This window comes from Protopterus annectens, chromosome 3.part1 (genome assembly GCF_019279795.1).
Source record: "Protopterus annectens isolate FY-2018-M chromosome 3.part1, PAN1.0, whole genome shotgun sequence".
In the NCBI taxonomy this organism is placed as follows: Eukaryota; Metazoa; Chordata; order Ceratodontiformes; family Protopteridae; genus Protopterus; species Protopterus annectens.
The window spans coordinates 518,476,770-518,500,355 of NC_056732.1; the positions used below are offsets into that span (position 1 = coordinate 518,476,770).

Consider the following 23,586-nt stretch of genomic DNA (forward strand, 5'->3'; position numbering starts at 1 on the left):
GAGTCTTTACATCTTGCTCACTTCCTGAGTGTGTTTCCTTTACTTTTGGGCCAAACAGAGAAGATCCGTCAAAAGAAGCATCGATGAATGAAGACGTGAAGGATTCCACAAAATTGTACAAGTGCATCCAGACATATATCTTGATGGCTGTGCTTGAACCTGCCATCCTTGAGGTATCCTCTGCAGTATGGGAAATCAGCCTTATGGACATGTCATATATTGACTGAAGGGTGGCCAGTTGTAAAGAAATCTTATTCTTGTTCTCCACAGACATGGGTCCAGAAAGAGATATGGAAAGGTCTTTTTTCAAATCTCATTGCAACCTTGTAAAGTGTGCCAAATAATTCAGCAACCGCAGGGCGAAGGTTACTGAGGTATAAATGTGCTTTCCTAATCTGTACAAAGCCCTAGACTCCCTACTAGGGGAATGGGCAGATGAGCTCTGCTTTGATAGCTGTTTTGTGGTGGTTGCTACCACAACCATTGCATCTACTGGACCCCCTTGCTCCCACGTACTCTATCCTTTGGGGGGCTAAAAATCTATCTGGTCACTTGGGGATTGGCTCCAAAGTATCCAGCTCCTTCCATGCACTGCATGAGACCAAGTCTGTCAGCTCATCAGCCAGAGGGATCACGCAAGACGTAGTTGTGCCAGACCTGAAAGTCTGCAGGAACATTGACTCCTCATGGGAAGGGGAGGGTTGCAGGACTACCTACCTTTTTGCTTTAGAAGTTACAGTGTTTCTCCAAAGGAGGCCTCCTCAGTTGGAGATCTGGGGGAACCCTTCCCCCTCATCAGTCAGTATGGTCAGTGAGAGATTCCTGAGGGAAATCTAAGTGTCTCCTTTCCTTGTCCTCTTCCTAGGGACCTCATCAGTGGGATGGTCTGTTGAAGTACTGGAAATGACAGGGGAGTCCCGAGGGACTGACTGGATGCTTGTTTGGTAGACTATCCTGGTAGGACAGAAGAGGCTCAGAACTAATACCCAACAGTGGAGTAGAAACAGGATCAGAGGAGGGCAAGGATATCCTCTCTCAAGGAAGACAGAAAGCCCCCTCATCTACCTCAAAAGCAGAAGGTCTAGGAGAACCAAAAATCTGCAGCACTGTAGCCAAAGACCACTGTGCCAATGATCCCTGAATTCCCCCAGATCCCTACTTTGAGAACAGAGTTGGACCCAAGCTGTCCAGTGCCAAAGTACCTAAGGGCAAGGAGGGCTCCAATAAGTTTGGATGGCACTATTACTTCAGCTCCAAGAGTCATCCTACTCTGAAAGCATCAGAGCCAGGCAACTTAGAAACCTGGTCAGAGACAAAGAATGACCTGCCTTCGTATTCAACAAGGATACCCCCAAGAATCTTGGCTCTGAGGGCTCTAAAACCACAGGAGGGATCACAGAAGGCGATATCAGTATAGGATCAGAGGATGGCAGACTCATAGGCCTGATTGGAAATGGAGCTGGGATTACCCCTATCTGTATTTCAGCTCTGAGGAACTTCATCATTATCCTATCCACCTCTGCTGCAAACAATCTCATAGAAGAACAAAGAGGGAGCTGGTAGATGGCAGCCTGAAGTGTCTCTCATCAGAGTTTCATGGAGAAAGCAAGATTGTAGTCAAGGAGAAATTGGCTCCAGTGAGAACTGTAGTGACCAGATCTGAGGTGATCTAGGCTTGGAAGAGGTGGGATCTGAGGGTGTCGGATCCAACTTTTTTGAAATTTTTGCATGAGCCACGAAGGTCACAGCTGATACAGGAAACTGGTCTGGAGACCTCTTCATAGGGTCCATTTCCTTCAGAGCCAATTCAGGCTTCCCTTTTTTGGGTCTTTTAGAGGGGGGTTGAGCCTCAATAGCTACAGAAGAAGAAGAAGCGGGAAGATGACCTTTTAGCACTAATTTATTTCTCTAGTCGCTAACAGCCCTGGAATTAAAACCAAAACAGATAGAACAATCCGTTTCTAGATGGCCAGTGCCAAAACAGTAGACACATTCCCTGTGGGCATCAAAACTGTGAATGTTAGCAACACAGCAGGTGCACGTTTTAAAACCAGCTGATTTATCTGCCATTTTGAGTAGATAAAGGAGAGTAGATTTCAAAATAGCTCTAGAAAAGTTTTTTTTAAAACTACAGGACAGAAAGTACCAACAATAGTACAAAGAAATACCCTCTAGATTATAAGAAAGGGAAACAAGATTACCAACAATGGTACTCACTAGAGTACCCAAACTACAAGAGGGTAGGAAAAAAGAACTGCCTAACAGACAAGAAACCAAAAACTATACAGGAAATAAGGAGGAGGTAAAAGAAAGTTAAGAGTACTTTAAAAGAAGAAATCTTGTAAACCTGAAAAACTGAAATAACACCCGAGAGCTCAAGAGAAGGTGATCCAGGTCTAAGCAATATGGCGGCAAACAACATGTGAGATATACTATGTTAGTGGGGCAGTACGGTTAAGGGAGGAGCTACAGAGTTGGATCGGTGAATCTAGTAAAAGCAGCCAAACGGATCCAAGGTTGGATCTGAAACTCATCAGTTAAAGAACGAATGAAAATGACAACATCAGATTTATTTTTAACTAGACAGAGATTACATTCATGGGGCAGAGTCCCAGCAAGAACTAAAGAGGAAGACATTTATAAAATCTGATAATATAAGGAATGATGAATGGGTTGCTTAGAAAATGGACAAAAACATGAACACAAGAAGTTAAGTAAATTCTAGGAATGTGCTATGGCGATGAAAATAGGACAACACAGACTATCTTGTAGGTCCTCCTGGGTATCTATAAATTGGGGGGTTTGTTAAGTCTGGCAGCCAAAATCTGAATTTGCCACAGCAAATAAATCCACTGTTCCACAAAATCAGTGGGGTGCAACGGGGTCTACTCCTGCATAAACATGCACGGGTCTCTGCGCTTCACAGAAAACAGATATTTGTAAAATATTTCTGAGTTCAAAGAGTGCTGCTTCAGATAATCAGCTGTTCCAAAATAACACTATGATTATATCTTTGCTCTATGGTACTGTACTAGCCTTTTACTAATAAAAACATCTATAACTTGAGCATCAATTTCAAATTACTTTTCTAGTGAAACAAAAGCTTAAATGATATCAAATAAAATGCCCACTTACTGGAACCTCTTTACAAGAAGACCTGGTTGTTTAATTTTGATGCTTTCCCACCTCAATTCCCTAAAAGATATGAAGAGAAGCTAGAGAGCCATTACATCACAGAGTGATGCTTTCATGCAATCTTTTTGTGGCATGCTTTCATCCCATTGTGAAGAAAATACTAACTGACAAATAGCTACAAATGAGAATAACGTCACTGTAAAGAATTTAGTATTAAATGCAAGATCAGTACCTACCCCAGATTTAATACCAATGGAATTTTGGACTTCTGTTAAAAATTCCAGCTGTTGCTCTGCTTCTTCTAATTGACCTCCCAACATCTGACACTGAACAATACCTAAAATAAAATAAAAAGCAATTATTTTTATTACAGTTAAACATGAGCATACTAAAATGTTTACAGCTTTCTCTACTTATATCCAAAACATTATGCTGTTCCAGAATACATTTTAAGATCTGAGCTCATTTACAAGAACTATTAAAAATATTAATGATAAGAAGAATATTCCATCGTTGATGACCAATCATATAGGACACTAAGGTAAACATACAGTTCTATTACAAATGAAAGGAGTTGATGATATCACAGGAAAACTCAATTAAAGCAGTAAACTAACTTTTGCAGATTATACATTTTAAAACATGGAATAAAAATCTTCTTCTTTTCCCAGTTAGGGGTCGCCACAGTGAATCATCTGTCCACTCATGATTGGCAGTGAAGTTTTACAGTGTCAAGTTGCCAGCCCAGCACCCAACCTTCCACAGAAGGCACACACATAGGGCCAATTTAGAGTGTCCAATCCACCTACAGCATGTCTTTAGGATGTGGGAGGAAACCCACACGACCACAGGGAGGACATGCAGACTCCGCACAGAAGGCACCCCAGTCAAGGATTGAACTGGAGAACCTCTTGCTGTGAGGCAACAATGCTAACCACTGCACCACCATGGCCGCCCTGAAATACTAAGACAAATAAATATGAATATTCTGGAGGTAAAGTGAAATGATGATATAAGGCAAATACTTTAAAACAAATCCCAGCATGAGGAGAAGAAACAGTAATGTAGATGCAAATGAACTGAAAACTGCCTAGAAAGCATCTCTTACTCTGACAGCAGGATATTTTAAATTAAATGTCAGTGATTTTTCGAAATCTTCCTAGGCATGCACCTATTATGTTTAAGTATTGTTCTTTATTGATATATAATATAAACAGCTTACAACAATAAACCCAATCCAAACATAACATAAAAAATGTAAAGAAATGAGTAATAGGAATACAACTATAATACAAAGTCCACATCACTATAATGTACAACTAAAAACTAGTGGTTATACAAAAGAGTTTATATCATGGGCCTGTAGATCTGTATCATCATCCAAGTAATCAAGTGACAAATGAGGTCATCAAGTTTTTGATATGTTAAGGCATAATCAAGAAGCTGGCCATTTATGAACCCCCACAAATGAGTAATCATCTTGCAACTCCAAAAAATATGTAAAGCATTAGAATATTAATTTTAATGTTAATTAATTTTTAATTTTTGCACATCTAACAATGTGGCGTACATCTAAATAATTACTCAGGAAGCTTTAAAAGCAACTGAAACATGGCTTTGGTCAAATCTCATGCACAATCCCAAAAACAAAAAAAAAAAAAAAAAAAACGCTACTTTTTCCCTAAATCCCTCTCCCACGAAAAAAACAAAAAAACAAAATGTGAAGTCGTCTTTCTTAGTAATACAACCACACATAGGTTAGGAGGGTGGCCTAATGGTTAAGGTGTTTGCCTTACAAACACAAGGTGCATGGTTTGAGTCTCACAAGGGATAATTGGCTAGGCTTAAAATGGCTCACAAGGGAAGTTAGCCTAGTACTAATCTATGAACCTCAAGTCACTTCTCATATCAAATTATTAGTGATGATAGTGAATGATAATCTTACATTTGACCTGCATATACAAAACTGCATAAGAAAAACTCAAGAACTAGGGATGCTTTACAGAGCAAAAAACTTTTACTGAAGGAACTAAAGCTACACTCCTATATCAACTCTCTTCTCCATAAAATTAAATCTTGTTCCCCATCAGCTGACAAACTACCCTCTCACTTCCTCAAACTAGCAGCTGACTCCATTGCATTTCCTATCGCTTTACTTATTAATAGATCAATTCAAGAAAACACAGTACTTGATACATGGAAGTCCTTCTTTACCATACCACTGCACAAAGGAGCTAACTCTACAGATTATTCTAACTTCCGCCCAATTGCCATCCTATCTCCTCTTGCAAAAATTCTAGAAAAGTGTGCCCACACTCAACTCCTTAACTACCTTATACAGGAAAATGTCTTAACCCACACACAACACGGTTTCCGGCCCAACCACAGTACTGCTACTGCTCTCCTCTCTTTCAAATAGGCTGTTGCACAGGCCAGAGACAATAACCAACTTGTATAATGTGTCTTCCTTGATCTATCCAAAGCTTTCGATACAGTATCCCACACTAAACTTCTTTCAAAACTGACTGATCTTAACCTCTCTCATTCCTCAGTACAGTGGTTCTCCAGCTACCTCTCTAATAGACTACAGTCTGTCCGATGACTTATTTCGTGCTCCCCCTTCCTACCTGTAAATACAGGGGTTCCACAGGGTTCCATCCTAGGCCCCCTTCTATTCAATATCTTTACCAACAACCTTTATTCTGCCTGCAACCACTCTACTCTTATCCAGTATGCCAATGACTCTACACTTATCACATCTGCAAATTACCCATCCACTCGTCAAGGTTTCTTTTGAAGAGTGTTAGTGAGGGGCTCTGCCTAATGTAGTTAGGAAGTTTGTTCCAAAGCATGGGGAGTCTCTGTGACAGGAATCTATCACTCCAGCATGTTCTATTTATTGTTGTGGTGAGGTTTAGCTCACTAGAGCAAGTGGCTCGCAGTGACTTGGATTTCTTTAGGTGGAGCATGTCCATCAATTCTGAGTTGGACATGGCTTTGTAAGTCAGGCAGACATCACTTCTGAGTAATCGATATGCCACTGAGTACAGCAGGAGTTTTTCCAGTTGGGCTGGATAGGACATATATTTGAGGCCAGTAATCCTCTTGGTGAGGTACTTTTGTGGTCTTTCCAGCAGTTGGAAGTGTCTTGTGAGGTACATCCCAAATGGGGCATTGTACTCTATGATGGGTCTGATGAGTGATGAGTAGAGGGGCACTATAACCTCTTTACTTCTAGATGTGAACCCTTTAGTAATTAGATGGGTTACATAGAAGGATTTCCTAACTGCTTTGGCAGTATGATTGTCAAATGAGAGATTACTATCTACCTGGATCCCCAAATCTCTTATAACCTCTTCTTTATTAAGGGGGCTGCCACCTATGTGGTAATTCATGGGTGTTTTGTTTTTCCCAAATGGGATGACTATGCATTTTTTGGCATTTAGCTTGAGACCATGAATTTGAAACCAGGTGTCCGTCTCAGTAAGGCCCTTTTGGAGAATGTCCGTGTCAGCTGGAGAGTCAGTTATGGCTCCCAGTTTGCAGTCATCAGCAAACTTGGTTAGCCATAGTCCTCCTGTGTTTGCCTGGACTTCTGAGAAGTATATGCCGAACAGTAGGGGTCCCAGGACCGAGCCTTGTGGGACACCACTTGTGGCTGGTTTACAGTCAGACCTGGAGCCTGCTATTCTTACTGTGTGAGTTCTGTCTGTAAGCCAGTTGGCAACCCATCTCGTGACATAGGGGTTTATGTTCAGGCTGGTGAGTTTTTCTATAATTTCTGAGTGGGGAATGGTGTCAGAAGCCTTGGCAAGGTCAAGGTAGGCTGTGTGAACCACCTTCCCCTCATCTATGGCCTTGGTGACTGTCTTGAAGAAGTCAACCAGGTTTAGTAGGCATAATCTGCCCTTAACATAGCTGAACTGGGGTCAGGTCAAGTGTTTGGAGGTTCCCAATGTCTTTGTTAATGAGTTCCATGATGATGATGATGCACTTCATAGCCTTGAGACCAGGCTAGTCAGGCTTATGGGGCAAAAGTTACCAGGGTCAGTTGTGGCCCCACATTTTTGTGGAGCAGAATAACCATTGCTGTGCACCATTCTATGGGCACATAGCTTGTGGAGAGGCTGAGGTTGAACAATGTGTTTAGGTGGGGGGTCAGTTTGTTCTGTAGTTCATGCAAGACGCAGCCTGGAACACCATCTGGCCCCACTGATGTTGTGCTTTTGGCTTTTGAAAGGGCTATTTTCACCTGTGTGTCTGTGATTTCTGGAACACTACACTTTTCCGGTATTATTGTGGGCCCTTTTGGGGGTGAGAGGGGGGTGAAGTTTGCATTGAATCTATCTGCCAGGATGTTGGCAATATCAGTAGGTTCAGTATATTTTGTGCTATTTTGCACTAGCTCAGAGCATATCTGCGAGTTGCCACTTAGATTCTTGACTTAGCTAAAGAAGGCTTTGTGGTTATATTTCAAATTCTTGGCTATTTGTCTTTCAAAGTTAGCCTTGGATGATTTTATGAGGGACCTTAGTTTCTTACTGATCCTGATCAGGGATGTTTTTCCTTCTTGGGATTTGTTTTTTTTCTGAACTAGTTTCCTCCTTCTATTGTATAGCCTGTTTATGGCAGGAGTTCACCAGACTGGTTTCCTTCTCTTAGGGGAGTGAGTCTTGGTTTTGCTAGGGATGGCACAATCCATGCATCCTTGTAGGTGCTCATAGGGTGCATTTGTAAAGGTTCCTGCATCTTGGATACAGTTATCCTTTAGTGTGGGGGCTGTAAAACTTACCACCTCTGTCTTAAGTAAGGTGAAGTTTGCTATAGAAAAGTTTTTCACTGTGGTTTCCTTGGTTGGGGTGGTGGTGTGGTGTGGACATCCAGAGTGGTTAGTTTATGGTCTGATCTAATCAGTGATGGGTTGACCTCCAGTGCAGAACACCTGTTGCCCATGCTGGTGATGACCAGGTCCAATATGTTTTCACCTCTGGTAGGGAAGTTTACCAGCTGATCCAGGGCATTTGAATCGATAAATTCCAGGAAGCGCTGGACCTGGGAGTTTGTACTTGAGTAGTTGTCCCAGTTAACGGTAGGGTAATTGAAATCTCTCAGTATCAGGGTGTTCTGTAGGACCTTCATGTTTTCCAGTGTCTCCAGAAAAACAGAGTGGTGGTCCTGGGTCATGGAGGGTGATATGTAGCAGGCCACAATTTGCATTGCAGATTTGCCCAATGTTAGTTGCACATGGATGATCTCAGAGGAATCATGCTGCACCACTAACCTGGAGGTGTAGGTATCTGTCAAAGGAAAAATATACTTTAAAAATGATCAAAACATGGTAGGTTCAGGTTAAGGCACTTTAATCTTGCAGCAAGGAGACAAAAACGTGCTAATACAGAGTTTGTCTGACTAGAATCAGGAAATACAGGTGTTTTTATACATTTTCTAATAAGACATTGCCTACCAAGCTGACGTAGTGAATCACAAGTTCTGTCATCATTACTTCACAGTCATTGTTTTTACAATATTCTGCTGGTACCATCAATTTTTGTGAGAAACTTCCTAAGAAAAACAATGTGGCCTTGGCTACCACCGGTTAGATATATGCAATGCTACCATTCAAGGTACTATGGCTAATTCGAGCACAAAGCAAGTATAGATTGCAGTTCATTTCTCTAACAGTCCTTTGTCTATGTTATCTCTAAACCTCTACAGCTGCACATGTTCTCATACTTCGAACAGAGCTGATTGTTTAAAATCTTTACATTTCCAGAATATAGCATTGTTCATTCATTTTTCCTGACCTAGCAGATAATCACTTGCTTCTCAAGTACATTTCCAAAAGGCATAAACATGAATATTGCTGTGCTAGCAATTACGAGGTCAGAGGGTATCTTGCAAGTTTCAGAAAGCACACTGCAGTTTAAAAACGCATCTTTTCAGTCTCATATGAAACTCAACTACATATAAAACAGTGCATATAAAATAGAATGAAAAAGTGTTAACTTATTTCATTTCTAATTAGCATTAAGCATATACACATTAATACATATTTTCCTGACAGTATCCTTGATGAATATGGATACACCCCCTCCTTTTGTGTTTCAGTCCATGTTCTGTGGCTGAAATATGTGGTATGAGTTGTATGCTGGGGTGCTCTGTGGAGCCTTGAACCAGGTTTCAGTCACTACACAGATGTCGATGTTCTCCATACTGAGGAGTGCTTTGAGCGAGTGCATTTTGAGATTTAAACTCCTGGCGTTGAGTAGCATAACCCTCATTTTTTTATTTGTGCTGTTTGTGGAGGTGGGTTTGACTTTTGAGCCTTGCCTAAAAAAGGCACTATGGGGGCAAGATCCTTGGCCAGTATTCGAAAGCCTAGGGGTGACAGGTACAAGCCGTCTCTTGCGAAGCAATGAGGCTTGTCGAGCATGTTGTCCCAAGCTGACAGACAATGGATCCCCTTTAAATGACACCAGAAGCTTAGCCAATTGTTGTAATTGATCATTTTTTCTTTATACTGTGGTATCATTCTTGGTGAGGGCAGGATGCTACTCAGGGTCAGGGTCATACCCGCCTGGGCTACATGATCAGAGAGCTCTTCCATGTCTCTTTTCATGTAGTCCAGGGAGGTACATTTCAGGTCATTCACACCAACATGAACAATGGCAGAGTCATATTTGTACTTGTTTGGAGTTACCTGAGTGCTTGTGTTATGTGGCGGATTCTAGCTCCCGATAGGCAGCTAACAGTAACCTTATCCTTGTCCAGCCTAGTGAGTGGGGCGTCAGTGTGCCTGACTATTGAGTCGCCTATTACTAGTGTGTTAGGTATATTATTTCACCTTAAGGGCTGTGATTGTGCAGCACATTGATTTTGTGTTTTATGCGTTGTCTGGTTTGTGACGGGAGGCGCAGGTTTTTTGGGTGCCTGTTTTGGAGGTCTACAATGCTTTTGCGGGTTTTTATTTAGAGACTTTGAGTATGAGTTTATGTATTTATGTGTATTTTTTGCCAGTGCTGGTTTAGTATGTCTATGTGAGGCTGGAGGTGTGGTGCAAGTGTTAACCTTCTCCTCATGACTGCCTGTCCCAGTCTTGGGTGGAGAGAGCTTAGCCTCCAATTTAGCTATATAATTGCATCTCTCGTATATGTTAATGTTTTGTGGTAGGAGGAGATGGTTGTCTGTGTACATGAGGCAGTTGTAACATTGCCTCAGGATACCCAGGTTCACCAGCTGGACTGGAGAGTATACCTGAAATTGCCCTTTGGTCATGCCTGAATAGAAGGGTGAGCTGCTTAGTCGCTTGGTTGGTGAGGGGTGAATAATGAGCCTTGCCCTGCTGGGCAATCAAGTGTTGGGGTATATTAGTGCTTGCTATTAGGTCTGAGCAAGTGCTGGACTGTAGGATGCTTTTTAAGTGCTTAGGTTGAGAGTTAGACTATTTTCAAGGGAAAAACTGAAGAGGAGACTTCGTGGAGCCGGGAATAATTTAGCCCTAGCTAACTGGCACTTCCCGGATGTGCAAAACTATGCAAACGCGGTTTTTACAGCAGGGTAATGAAACAGATAGAAATTAGCCCAAAATGGCCTATAAACTACTAACTTCTGGGCTGGAACCGCTCCTCCAGGGACAGATGGCTGCTCAAAGCTCCTTCTCTCACAGGTGAACAGAGAAACCTCCTTCTATTCAAGGAACATGAAGCTAGCAAGTACGACTGGTGCCCGGCAACCAAGCCTGTATGACCAAAATAAAGAAAATAAGCCAGCATCACGAGTGGATCAAGAAGTAGTTTAATACACTGAAACTAGACCGGTTTCAGCTATTTAGCTTTCCTCAGTAGTTCACTGAGTAAAGATAAATAGCTGAAACCGGTCTAGTTTTTATTTTCTTTATTTTGGTCATAAAACCTCCTTCTATCCAAGTAAGGTATGGGCAACTCAGAAACTTGTAATGCAGCCCTGAATTCAGCACTAGCCTGAAAACTGGACTATACTAGCTTAGAAAGGTTGGAAACAAGGAAAAAATTTTTTTTTTTGAAAAGATAAGGCAAAAACAGTAAAACAATACACTTAAAACAGCTTTAAATGACTACAAACAGTAAAAAAATACACTTAGAACAGCTTTAGATGACTACAAGCAATCAGAAAAGGCTTTTAAACAAATTACCCAATTAACCAGTAAAAAAAATCTCAAAACTGAGCTCTGTTCCTGTAGTCTTCAGTCAGACAGCTAACTGCACACTCCTGCCACTGGGGTGCAGGGGGACCTTCTCCAAAAAGAAGGACTGGATTAGTGCTCAATTATACAAACAAAGCTAGATTCAGCAGGCCTGAATCTAGTTTATGCAACGGCAAACAAGGTACACCAATTTCAGTAAAAAACAGTTCAAATATGCAGGCACTATAAGCCTCTAACCAGAAATTCCCAGCTCAGAAAGGCAGAGTTCAGCCTCTCCTCCCACAAGAGTGCAGACCACACACCTTCTTAATGTAAAACAACTGGTTTGAAGCCCAAGTGCTTAAACCAAAAGGCTTAGAATGATAGTTACACCAAGCAGTAATAATTACAATTGACAATGGCTCTGACTTCAGAGAAGTAAATGCCAAAAAGGAGTGGTCCTAGAATTGATCCCTGAGGGACTTCGCTTGAGAATGGCCCCTTTGTAAAAGTGGACTTCCCATTTCTAACTTTCTGGGTCCTGTCTGTCAACCAGTTGGCTATCCAATGAGTGACACAGAGGCTTATACCTAGCCTCTTATGTTTATGAACAATTCCCGACTGGGGTATTGTGTTACATTTCTTGGCCAGGTCAAGGTAGGCAGTGTGAACCATTTTGCCTTCATCCATTGCTTTGGTGACCTTCTCAAAAAAGTCTACCAGCTGAGTACGCATGCCCTGCCCTTGATGGAAACCATACTGGTTGGGTCCAGCATCTGGATGTTTCCTATGCCATTAAGGATTATTTCCATATTAATTCTTTCCATGGCTTTCCATGGCTTTGCATATGAGACCAGTGAGACTTATGGGTCTATAGTTTTCGGGGTCTGTATGTCTGCCACCACAGACCTGATAAGACTAATCAGTGCTGCATCCTTGGACTCTGTGTCAACAAGGATGCCATACAACAAGCAATCAGCTTCATGCTGAACGTGATTGCAGTGCAATGTGTCAGAATGATACTTCAGTACATCTGCTGACTGATCCTAAGTACTGCATGAGGGAGGAGGAGCTTACAGCCAGCCATGGTCAGTTCCAGTCATGAATGCAGAAGTCCAGTGCATTTCTATGAATTATGGTTATGGATTTAGCACCAGAGGTTGTGATAATTGAAGACTGTCAGATCCAAAATTGAAATTAACTTGTCAAATTAAAATAGATGACCAATTTAAATTAACTAAATGTTGCCTGAATTAAAAGAAAAAAAAAACAGAATGAAGGTGAAATATCTCTTAAGAGTACACTTTGTACCAAAGATGGTCACAGAAAGGAGCTATTCTTTAGAATGTAAAGAATAATTAGAGTTGCAAAGAAGTTTAAGAGGTTTAATAATCAAATAATACAGGTACAAATTTGGCATTTTAGACCCTACATTCTTTTTTGGAAAGGTTAAAATATCACACAAGGAGATTTTACAAGATTTAGGAAACAAACAATTTCAACATGTTTCAATCGAGCTCCAGAATAAATAAATAAAAAATCTGCAGGATCACATATAAAGAAAAGCCAAGATGAAAACAATCCTGAAAAAAAAACTCCTCACAAAACCACAGGTTTTCTGACTTCACAGTGACCCTCCCTTAAATTATAGAAAAGTAGGATAGGCCACATACAAAGAAGTGTATCAAAGTAGGAAGAGTCCAGACTTGAAGTTAACACAAATAAATGTAAACTGTCTTGACTTAAACAGAAGATATTTACTTAGGTTTAACTTATAATAAAAATGTGTATTTTTTCAACATAAGATAAAATGCAAATAATATTCATTGTAGGGAAATTGGTACAAATAATGCCATCATCAGCAAATTCAGTCATCTTGATAGGAATACTGTAAATCTGGAAATGACAAAGGAATTAATTAAATGAGAAAAGGTTGAAACAATATATGGCACATATTGATTTATTTTTACTCATTTAGTTATGCATGGTTTATGGGGTAACTAGCAATGGATTTTATTTGTATAGCCTGAGCAAGAATATTGCTTATCCACAAAAAGCATAAAAATCATATAAAACTTTAATATTTACAAAAGTCATAGGAAAACAAAGGCATGTGAAAAGTTTAAAGAAAAAAATATGGTCAACTCTATAAAAGACTTTGAAGATGATTATGGAAAAACATATAGCAGATTTTAATTTCATGATCTGGATTAGTAAAGATTGAAAGATGAGAGACTGGTCCTAGGTTTACCTAGCTTGTATAAAATCCAACTGAAATGGAGATAATCTAAGATGTCAGCCAATTATTGTCTGTTTGTGAATACACTTATCCCATGTTAATGCCTTGAATTTATTAGTTAGACTGTTAGTAATTATCAGGGTTATTCATAGGCAAATGTAGTTTAAGAATACAAATTAATTTGAATTGGTCAAGGCAGACATCCATCAAATCATGACACTGTATATGTTTTAGACCTCTGAAATAGTTTTACTCATCTATTCTTTACCATATATTTCACCAGTGTACAAGGTGACATTAAGGGTCTTTGGCTAACAAAGTATAGTCATGACTGCAAACTCAGTTTGGTCATTTAATGCTCAAACTGCTATCCATACCCTGCAACACTAATTCCTGCTGACAAGACCACGGGTGTAATTTAAATACAAAAATACAGTATTCTACTCTTTCAGAAACAGCCCCCAAATTGGGCCTGAAGTTGCTCTGCCATTGATCAGTGCTCTACCTAGAAAACAAACTTAAATAAATAAATAAATACATAAACTAACAAGAGTATCCCTTTACTTAGCATATAGAGGCAAGTAGGAGAATTGCATTGTGGTGGCTGAGTTCCTAATGGTCAAATGGACTGACCACCCAGTATAAACTTATGATCCTATGAACTTCAGGAAACCTTAATGAGAATTAAAAAAAAATAAGATGATTAGCTCAAGTTCATTTAAGGGAGTTATTAACAAATCCTTTGCAATTACAATACATTGAACAATGGATAATAATAAAGACAAGCATGTCTTTACTGTCAAAAATTAGATCTGCAATAACAAGTTCTTCAAAAAGCAAAATTCAGAAAAGTGACTAATAAACCAAAAATCGCAAAATAATGAAAAACACATAACAACATTAAAATAAAAACTGTCTAAAAAAATAACTATCTAAAAACAAATAATGTATAAGAAAAAAAAACAATGAGAAATCAGAGTCCTGGATAATTCCATCTACCCATTAATATGATAGCCAAATGCAATGTAAAGGGATACAGAGCAAACAGAATGAATCAGTCTTTGAATTACAAACTGAATCCAGAAACCACTGTTTAGCAGTTAGTGCAAAAGATTAAGGCTCTGAGTTGTTAATGAGCTGCTTCTTGCATCTCAAGTGTAAAGGATTTGATTCCGTTCATATCCGTTTGTCAAATAAGTAAATCTGAGCAGGTCACTTCGCCAGACTGTGTTTTATGGTCACTAATATAAATGGATGTAGCTTTTTAGTGTGTTTTATCTCTGAGAAGGCTGGTGAGCCAAGACGCTAGAGTGTTTACAATAAATCTAAACTGTTGCAATTGCTGGCTATTCATTATTCTTATATACTTGGATTTGATATTTGTGGTTTCATGGTTTTGTGGTTTGTTGCTTTTATATGGCCAGTGATTTTTTTCACAACTACCCTGAGTGTTCTGGGAAGAAGTGGTAGATTGTAGTCAAAGAACCATGGAACAGTATGTGATGCAGTCGAGAAAGCATCCAGGGGAAAGTAATTCATCGGTTAGAGTACCTGACTCTATTAAATTTTGGGAGAAAGTGTAAATGGAAGGGGCTAATAAGAGCCCTAATAATCCCTTTCAATGTGTGGGTCGGCAAGATATGACTCATGTTTCCCCTAATGTCAGAGAAGCGATAGACTCGCTGGAAAAGTTACTGTTCAAGAAGAATGCTTTGCATTTTAATATATTAAGCCTTCATCATTATGTTGATTTGGATATTACACCTCAAGGTCTTAGATTTGTAAAACATCCTACAACCCCATTTGACCTTACTGACTCAGTGGATAAAAAATTTGAGTTGAGATGGACTTCAGCTGCCCACAAGTGTGTGACTGAGTGGGTACTCATTTTGATCAAGAGAGATGTAGTGAAACAGTGTAAGGCGAAGGACAAGATCACTACTACTTGTACTGAGCTAATGGGTCAATGCTGGGTTGAACAATTGGATCAAATGCTTTGTAGTCTCAATTTGAAGCTAGAGGAAGTTTCTAAAGAGACCATTAAAAGAAAAATCAACAAGTTAGGAAGGGATATTCAGAACTACAATTCTGGTTTTCCCTTTAAGAGGCCAGCCAATCACAAATGGCAGCAGAATAGGAGGCATTTCTCTGCTGCTGCAGATTCTAAACTGAGTATTTTGTTTGCTTCATTGGAAGTGACGGGCAGCATGGCTGAATCGGAAGAAGAAGACTTTCCCCTTTGCCTCTACCGCAAGAACTGAATTATTTCAGGAACAATTTTCATAACCAATGGAACTATGACAATGGAAGAAAGAGGGGTCGCATAGAAGCAAACAGAAATGGACAATGTGCGAGATATGATAACCTCCACAAACGGACTAAATATTGATGTTGACAGCATTTTGTTGTTGTTAAATTGAACTTCTGTTGAAAATGGGGGTAATGTAGTAGTTCATTTGTCAAGTCATGTTCTAAATGAAGCTGAATTGTCAGTGTTACATTGCGGCTTAAAATATGTATCTACTGTTTTGCTGAGGAAATATGTTACACAAGCAGAAATTTTTCAATTAATATGTAAACTGCATTTATGCAATTTTTTTGTCGCGGATAGAGGTGCCTGTTATAATAACAATAATTTTGATGTAGAGTGGTAGGGGTGCTGCAGTAGCATTGTCGCCTCACAGTAAGACGCTGTCCGGTTCAATTCTCGGCTAGAGCGTCTTCTGCGTGGAGACATGCGTGAATGGGTGTACCTTCGTTGAAGGTTGTGCGTCAGGGCTGGTAACTCGGCACGTAAAAATCAACTACCAATCATTAGCGGACCAGAGTTCTGCTGTGGCGACCCCTAATCGGGAAAAGCCGAAAGACACAAATAAACATTTAGGATGTTGATGAATGTGATAGTTTTTTTACATGTGAGTCGTCCTTTTCAAATGACACTGCTATTAATGAGGTTAATGCGTACTGTTTATTAAATACATCTATGATGCCTGTGAAACGTAAGTTTATTCCCCTTTTAATAATGAGGGAATATCCCATTTTTCTTCCATGGTACATTTTGCATTGGATAAAGTATTTTATATATTTTTTAAAAAATAAACATCTAATTAGTTACAATTTGACTAAACTGGAATGGATTACATTAAAAAATGTCAAAATGACAGGAAATAATTATTAAACCCTCTGATAAGGGTAATAAGATTGTAGTGTTACATTTTTCACAATACTTAAAAATTTGTATGGACCATCTTAATAATGGAGAAGTTTATAAGGTATCTAGTTAGAGTATAAACAAGCTATGAAAAGCTTTAAAGAATTGTTAGACAGGGGATGTAGGTTGGGTTATTTTTCCAAACATGATATAGAAGTAAAGTTTAATGTGGAAAATTGTACTCTAGCAAGCTTCTATTGCTTACCTAAGATCCATAAAAATTTAACATCTCCTCCGGGTCGAACTATAGTGGCTGCAACTAATTACTTCTTACAAAATATAGGAGTGATGTTGCATTCTTATTTGGTTAAATTTGTAACAAAATTAGATTCACATATAAGAGACTCTTTTGATTTTTTGGATAAAATAAAAACTATAACCTGGGGTGAAGAGTACTACTGGATAACAGTAGATGTTAAACGTTTGTCCACCAACATTAAACATTGTGTGGGTTTGGAGGCACTTAATTCCTTTTTGGAAGACAGTCCTTTATTTAGTTACATTATTGACTTGATTTATTTTTGTTTGGTTAACAATTTTTTTGAGTTTAATGAAGTTATATACCAGCAAATTCAAGGTACAGCCATGGAAGCTCCTTTTGCTCCCATGCATGCGAATCCAGTGATGGGATTATTTGAAATAGATTTTTATTTAAGTTAAAAATTTAAAAAATATATGTTTTGTTGTATTATAGATATACAGACAATTAAATTTTTTTAATGTAAATGAGGGGAATTATTAGTTGGTAATTTTGTCAGTGATTTACACACTAATCATTTTGGTTTTGAGTTTGATGGGGTGCAAAAGGGTATGTCAGTATTATTTTTGGATATGGTTCTGGAAGGACGTGAAGATGGACATATTAGCATTAAGATACATAGGAAATTTGATGATGGAAGACATTTTTTAAATGGTAAAAGTTGTCATCCAACACATTTGTTAGATGCTCTCCCCTATGGAGAATTATTAAGAGTTAGTAGATTGTGTAGTGAGAAGGATATTTGGGAACAAGAAATAGTTTGGACGTGTGTATTGTCTAAGCAAAGGGGTTATAGCATAGAGGTTATTGGGAATGCTCTTCAAAGACTGTGTGGTTTAGATAGTAGGAATAACAATAATAAGGAGGTTAGGAAATCAAGTAGTGAGGTATGCAAGGTTGACTATTCTGATAGTGTTAATAATAATAAAAAAATTATTTTGTTACAGCATATAATTTAGCTAATGACAGTGGATATTATAAAACACTATTGGCCCTTTTTAAGAGAAGGTAATAATAGGGTGAATAATTTATTGCATAGCCCCTTGATTTCATTTAAGAGGGGATGGAGCATTAAAGACATGCTGATTCACAACAAGTTCTGTGTACCTACAGAAAATTGTAATAATACTATAAGGAGATGGGCAGTTGGGCTTGTGGAAGTTATTCTATATGTCCTTACGTAATTAGATTTTTTAACAGAATGAATGAGGTAAAGTTTAAACCTATAGCAGAATATACTTGTAACACTATAGGTGTGATTTATGCCCTTGGTTGTTCTTGTGACCTGTTTTATATCGGGGAAAACCAAAAGAAGTTTTAAGGTCAGGTTGCAGGAACACATACGGGATATTAAAAATAATAGAGTTGAAAGTCCAATAGCCTGTCATTTTAATAATCTACATGGGGGGGGGGGGTATAGTGATTTAAATTTTTGCATCTTAGAGAATATAAAGGCTGAAAATGAAGTGTGTTTGAAAAACAAATTATTGTATAAAGTCTTCATTTTGAAATATGGTACAATGACACCTGCTGGTTTAAATAGGGAATGCAACTGGAGGTGTTTTTTATAAATAGAATAATTTTTTTTAACTGATTAATTGACAAGAGTGAAAATTGTTACTAATAAAAATGGATGTAGCTTTTTAGTGTGTTTTATCTCAGAGAAGGCTGGTGAGCTGAGGTGCTAGAGTGTTTACAATAAATCTAAACAGTTGCAATTGTTGTCTATTCGTTGTTCTTATATATGTGTTTTATGGTCACCTCTGAAAACAGGCACTTTTCCAGTGGGATTACCCGGTTAACAAATAGACAAAATTAAAGGATTCAGAATGTAAGTACAGTATTATCCCGTAAAAGTATCTAAATCATCTAAATATTTCAATAATTGGCTTAGTTTTGGTGTCATTCAAAGGGGATTCAGTTTCTGTCAGCCTGGGATGACATGGTCAGCAAACCTCGCTGCTTTGCCAGATACAGTTTGCACCTGGCACCACTAGGTTTTCTGCTGCTAGCAAACACTCTTGCCTCCCGCATAGTGGCTTTTCTAGGCAAGGTCTCAAAAACAAAATTGCCAATGTGAAAATTACCAACCATAACAAAATAAGGGTTATGCTGCTAAATGCTAGGAACTTAAACTAAAAACTGTGCACCCTGTAAACACTTCTATCACTGGAGGATGCAGATGTCTGTGCAGTCACAGAAACCTGGTTCAAAGCTTCAGAGTACCCCAGCCGTGCAAGGCTACAATGCCTTCCATACCTTCAGACCGCAAAACAAACATTTGAGAACCAAAGGAGGCATTGTTTCTACCTATATTAGGGATAAATTCACCTACTGACTAGTTAGACTGGACAACTCCATGAAGTTAATCCAGGTTAAGATTACTGTGGGTAAGACCCCCATTCAAGTCATAACTAATTGTAGATCCCTCTCCATGGGTCAGGATTCACGTGAAACCTACTTGATCAAACTGCAATCAATCCAAATATTGCCAAACACTCTGGTCATCTGGGATTTCAATTATCCCACCATCAACTGGGAAACCTACTCTAGCCCTAACTTCTAGCACAAAAGTTCCTTGACTTTGTTAACTCAAATGTCCTGGAACAAACTGTTCAAACTCCAAGAGGAACAAACATACCACATCTGGTCCTCACTAACATGACAAAAAGATGCACTACCGCAACTATCAGACCATCATTAGCTATATCTGATCACAAATTAGTCACCTTTGAGCTGGCACAAACACCAGATCTCACAAAGGGTGAGGTTAGACTAAAAAACTTCACCAAAGCAAACTATATCCTCCTAGAGAAAGGTATAAATGCCTTCCAAGCCCCACCCCCAGCTGGAAATGGTAACAATACCAAAGCTTACACTAAAGCCCTGTGCATCACCTCTATAGGTATATAGACTTGGCTGTTCCAGAGAGAATCAAAGCCAGCGACCCAAGTAAAAATAAGCTGCCCAGGTGGACATCAAGCATCAACAAACTTTACAACAAATGCAAAAATTTGCTGCCTAAGAAAACTAAGGCGAGGCCCCAACAATGGAAAAGCACCCTCCTCAGCCTCAATAGGCAAAAAAGACAACATGTCAAATCCTCAAAGGGTAACTTTGAGAAAGATTTAGCAATCACAGCCAAGGATAATCATAAGGCCTTTTACAGCTATATGGACTGCCTAAAAGGTAGGACCCAAGCATGTGCTAAACTAGTGACTAATGGTATCACACACACTGATCCCACAGTGGTAGTAAACCTGCTAGTGGACAGATTTCACTCCCTTATCCCCTCCAAACTTATCGTAAACCTTGCCCCCAACTTCCCCTCCACCTTACATATCCAAAGAGCAGGTCATTAAAGCCTTGTCCAAGGCAAAAAACACAGCCTCTATGGGACCAGACAGCATCCCAGGCTCTCTTCTAGACAAACTAAAACATGAACAAGCATCACCATAAAGTACCCTATTCAGTCACTGAAATCACCAAAACAGAAAAAGAACAGGGCCAATAAAATGCTAAATCCACAGCTAGGAAGTGTAAACCAGAAGCTTCGTAAATCCTTTATTAGGTGTCCACATACAACATAAAACAAGCGCTTTCGCTAGGTAAATACCGAGCTTTATCAAGTTAACAGTGTAGTGCAGTTTGCTTGAATAAGTACAAATCTTAGAGTCACATGTTAAAATAATTAATTGAGCAATTAAATCAATAACTGAACCAATTAATTAAGGTTGTTAAACTACCTTTCCTTACTAAAATGCTAAAAACACAAAAGGTGTATATATTAATATATAAATATAAATATTACATTGAAATGTATGTATAACCATATATGCTGCAATGGCAAAAAAATGTATACATAAATATAAAATAGGACAAATAAATAGTGACATTTCGTAATGAAAAACTGAGTGATCCATTACAAGCCAAAATTAAAATGCAACTACAACATACTAAAATCTAAACCTAATGACACCTTTAAATAAATAACAATGTATATAAAAAATGTATAATATTTATGTACATGTAAAAATATATAATATATAATATATAATGTTCAACAAGCTGTGGTGCATTATAATGATGCATGTACATTGTGAACTCAATATGAACAAACAAAGACAAGTGTGCAATATCGGGATATGGCCACATTACAATCTGTTGCATAACTAATGTAAATGGCACTATAGCCGGGCCATCCTCAACCTAAGCACACTGCTAATATTTATGCTGTCGTTGAGGCCAGGTGGTTTCCCTGCATCAAGTCTAAGTTGCCATAGGAGTTCTCTATACTCTAAAGTTGTCTCCCAGTCACCTCTTCTGGCATCTGGTGTCACTTGCTCTAGCACCATAAATTTAAGCTCCATTCTAGGGCAAATAATTGAATGCTTGTAAAAGGTGTCATTAGGTTTAGATTTTAGTATGTTGTAGTTGCATTTTAATTTTGGCTTGTAATGGATCACTCAGTTTTTCATTACGAAATGTCACCATTTATTTGTCCTATTTTATATTTATGCATATATTTTTTTGCCATTGCAGCATATATGGTTATACATACATTTTAATGTAATATTTATATTTATATATTAATATATACACCTTTTGTGTTTTTAGCATTTTAGTAAGGAAAGGTATTTTAACGACCTTAATTAATTGGTTCAGTTATTGAGTTAATTACTCAATTAATTATTTTAACATGTGACTCTAAGATTTGTACTTATTCAAGCAAACTGCACTACACTGTTAACTTGATAAAGCTCGGTATTTACCTAGCGAAAGCGCTTGTTTTATGTTGTATGTGGACACCTAATAAAGGATTTACGAAGCTTCTGGTTTACGCTTCCTAGCTGTGGATTTATCATTTTATTGACCCTATTCAATCACAGCCTAACCACAGGCTTTGTTCCTATGGAATGGAGAACAGCAACAGTTATTAACAGCAACAGTTCTTCCCATCCACAAAGGTGGCTTAGCAACAGACCCAGGGAATTATAGACCCATAAGTCTGACCAGCCTCATCTGTAAAGCCATGGAACGTATCAACATGGACCTCATAAATAAAGACACAGGCAACTTCCAAACCCTGGGTCTGACCCAATTCGGCTTCATCAAGGGCAGATCCTGCCTGTTAAACCTGGTGGATTTCTTTGAAAATGTGATCAGGACCATTGACAAGAGCAAATCTGTGCAAACAGCATACCTCAACTTGGCAAAGGCCTTCGACACAATCCCACACTCAGGCATTACCAATAAACTTAGCAAACTGAATATAAACCCCTTTGTTGTAAGATGGGTTGCCAACTGGCTCACAATCTGGTCACACACTATCAAATGTGGGTGACTCCACATTAGCCAGCAGACCTGTCACCAACGGGGTGCCACAAATGTCAGTGCTGGGCTCCCTACTGTTTGGGATGTACTTCTCAGAATTTCAGGCCAAAACTAAGAGGCAGTGGCTGACCAACTCTGTGGACGACTGTAAAGTGGATGCAATTATTGAATTCACAAATGATGTTCGTATACTTCAGGAGGGTCTTACGCAGACAGATGACTGGTGTCTTAGTCATGGTCTCAAACAGAATGCAAAGAAATGCATCATCATTCCCTTCAGTAAAATCACTGTCCCTTCACACTATCAAATAAACAATACCCTATGTACCCAAGAAGTGGTAAGAGATCTGGGATCACAGCTAGACAGCAACCTTAGCTTTGACCACCATGTATCTACTGCACTAAGGAAGGCTTTCAATGTAGCACACTTGATTAGTAAAGGAGGTTATAACCTCTCTATACTCATCACTAATCAGGCCCAGAATTGAGTATAATGCCCCTTTTGGCATGTACTGTACAAAGCACCTGCAGCAACTAGAGAGACATCAGAGGTTTCTAACTAAGAAGATCAAGGGACTCCAGCACTTCTTACACAGACTGACTGAAGTCCCTGTCACTATATTCAGTATCATAAACTTCTTAGGAGAGACTTTTGCCTGGCTTATAGAGCAATTTCCAACCCAAACCTAATAAATTTGCTGCACATCTGTAAATCATATGGGACTAGAGCCACCGGTTCCAAGGACCTAAATATGGCCTGCAACTTGAATAAGACATGCTGGAGGGACAGATTTGTCTCCCAGAAAATGCCACGTCTCTGGAATAGGCTGTCAATTTATGTGAAGTAGAGCACCTCTATGACACTGTTCAAAATGAACCTGGACGAGCGGATGGGGCACCATAAATTCTTACTGGGGATAGTGCCCACAACCCTCCTGGACATGGGCAGTCATTACTAAATACAATCCTGGGTATTGACTAGAGTATCTATAGTATTACATTGGGATGAAACGGCTAGGCTTGAAATGACCTCAAGGTCATTAGCCTAGTAACCTGCTTTGATCCTATGATATTGTGACCTAACTTCAATCCAAATAATGGATCTACACTATCACAGCCACTAGCAAATATATTCCATGTTCACAAATCCAACAAATCCCCAAAATGCCAAAGCAGCAAAATAATGGCATTTTCAGACAAATAAATAAATAAACAATTGCAATCTCACTCAGTTCTAATATCAAGAA

At 38.9% G+C, this 23,586-nt stretch overlaps 1 protein-coding gene across 1 annotated transcript in view; it reads right to left on the reverse strand.

Annotated features, from left to right (window-relative positions):
- LOC122798197 (tetratricopeptide repeat protein 21B-like) overlaps positions 1-23,586 on the reverse strand; it is a 1,733,894-nt gene that overhangs the window by 1,023,892 nt on the left and 686,416 nt on the right. Inside the window, exon 10 of the mRNA XM_044066946.1 lies at positions 3,372-3,472. Within this exon, the coding sequence (XP_043922881.1) occupies positions 3,372-3,472 (101 nt within the window). The remainder of the gene's footprint in view (positions 1-3,371; positions 3,473-23,586) is intronic.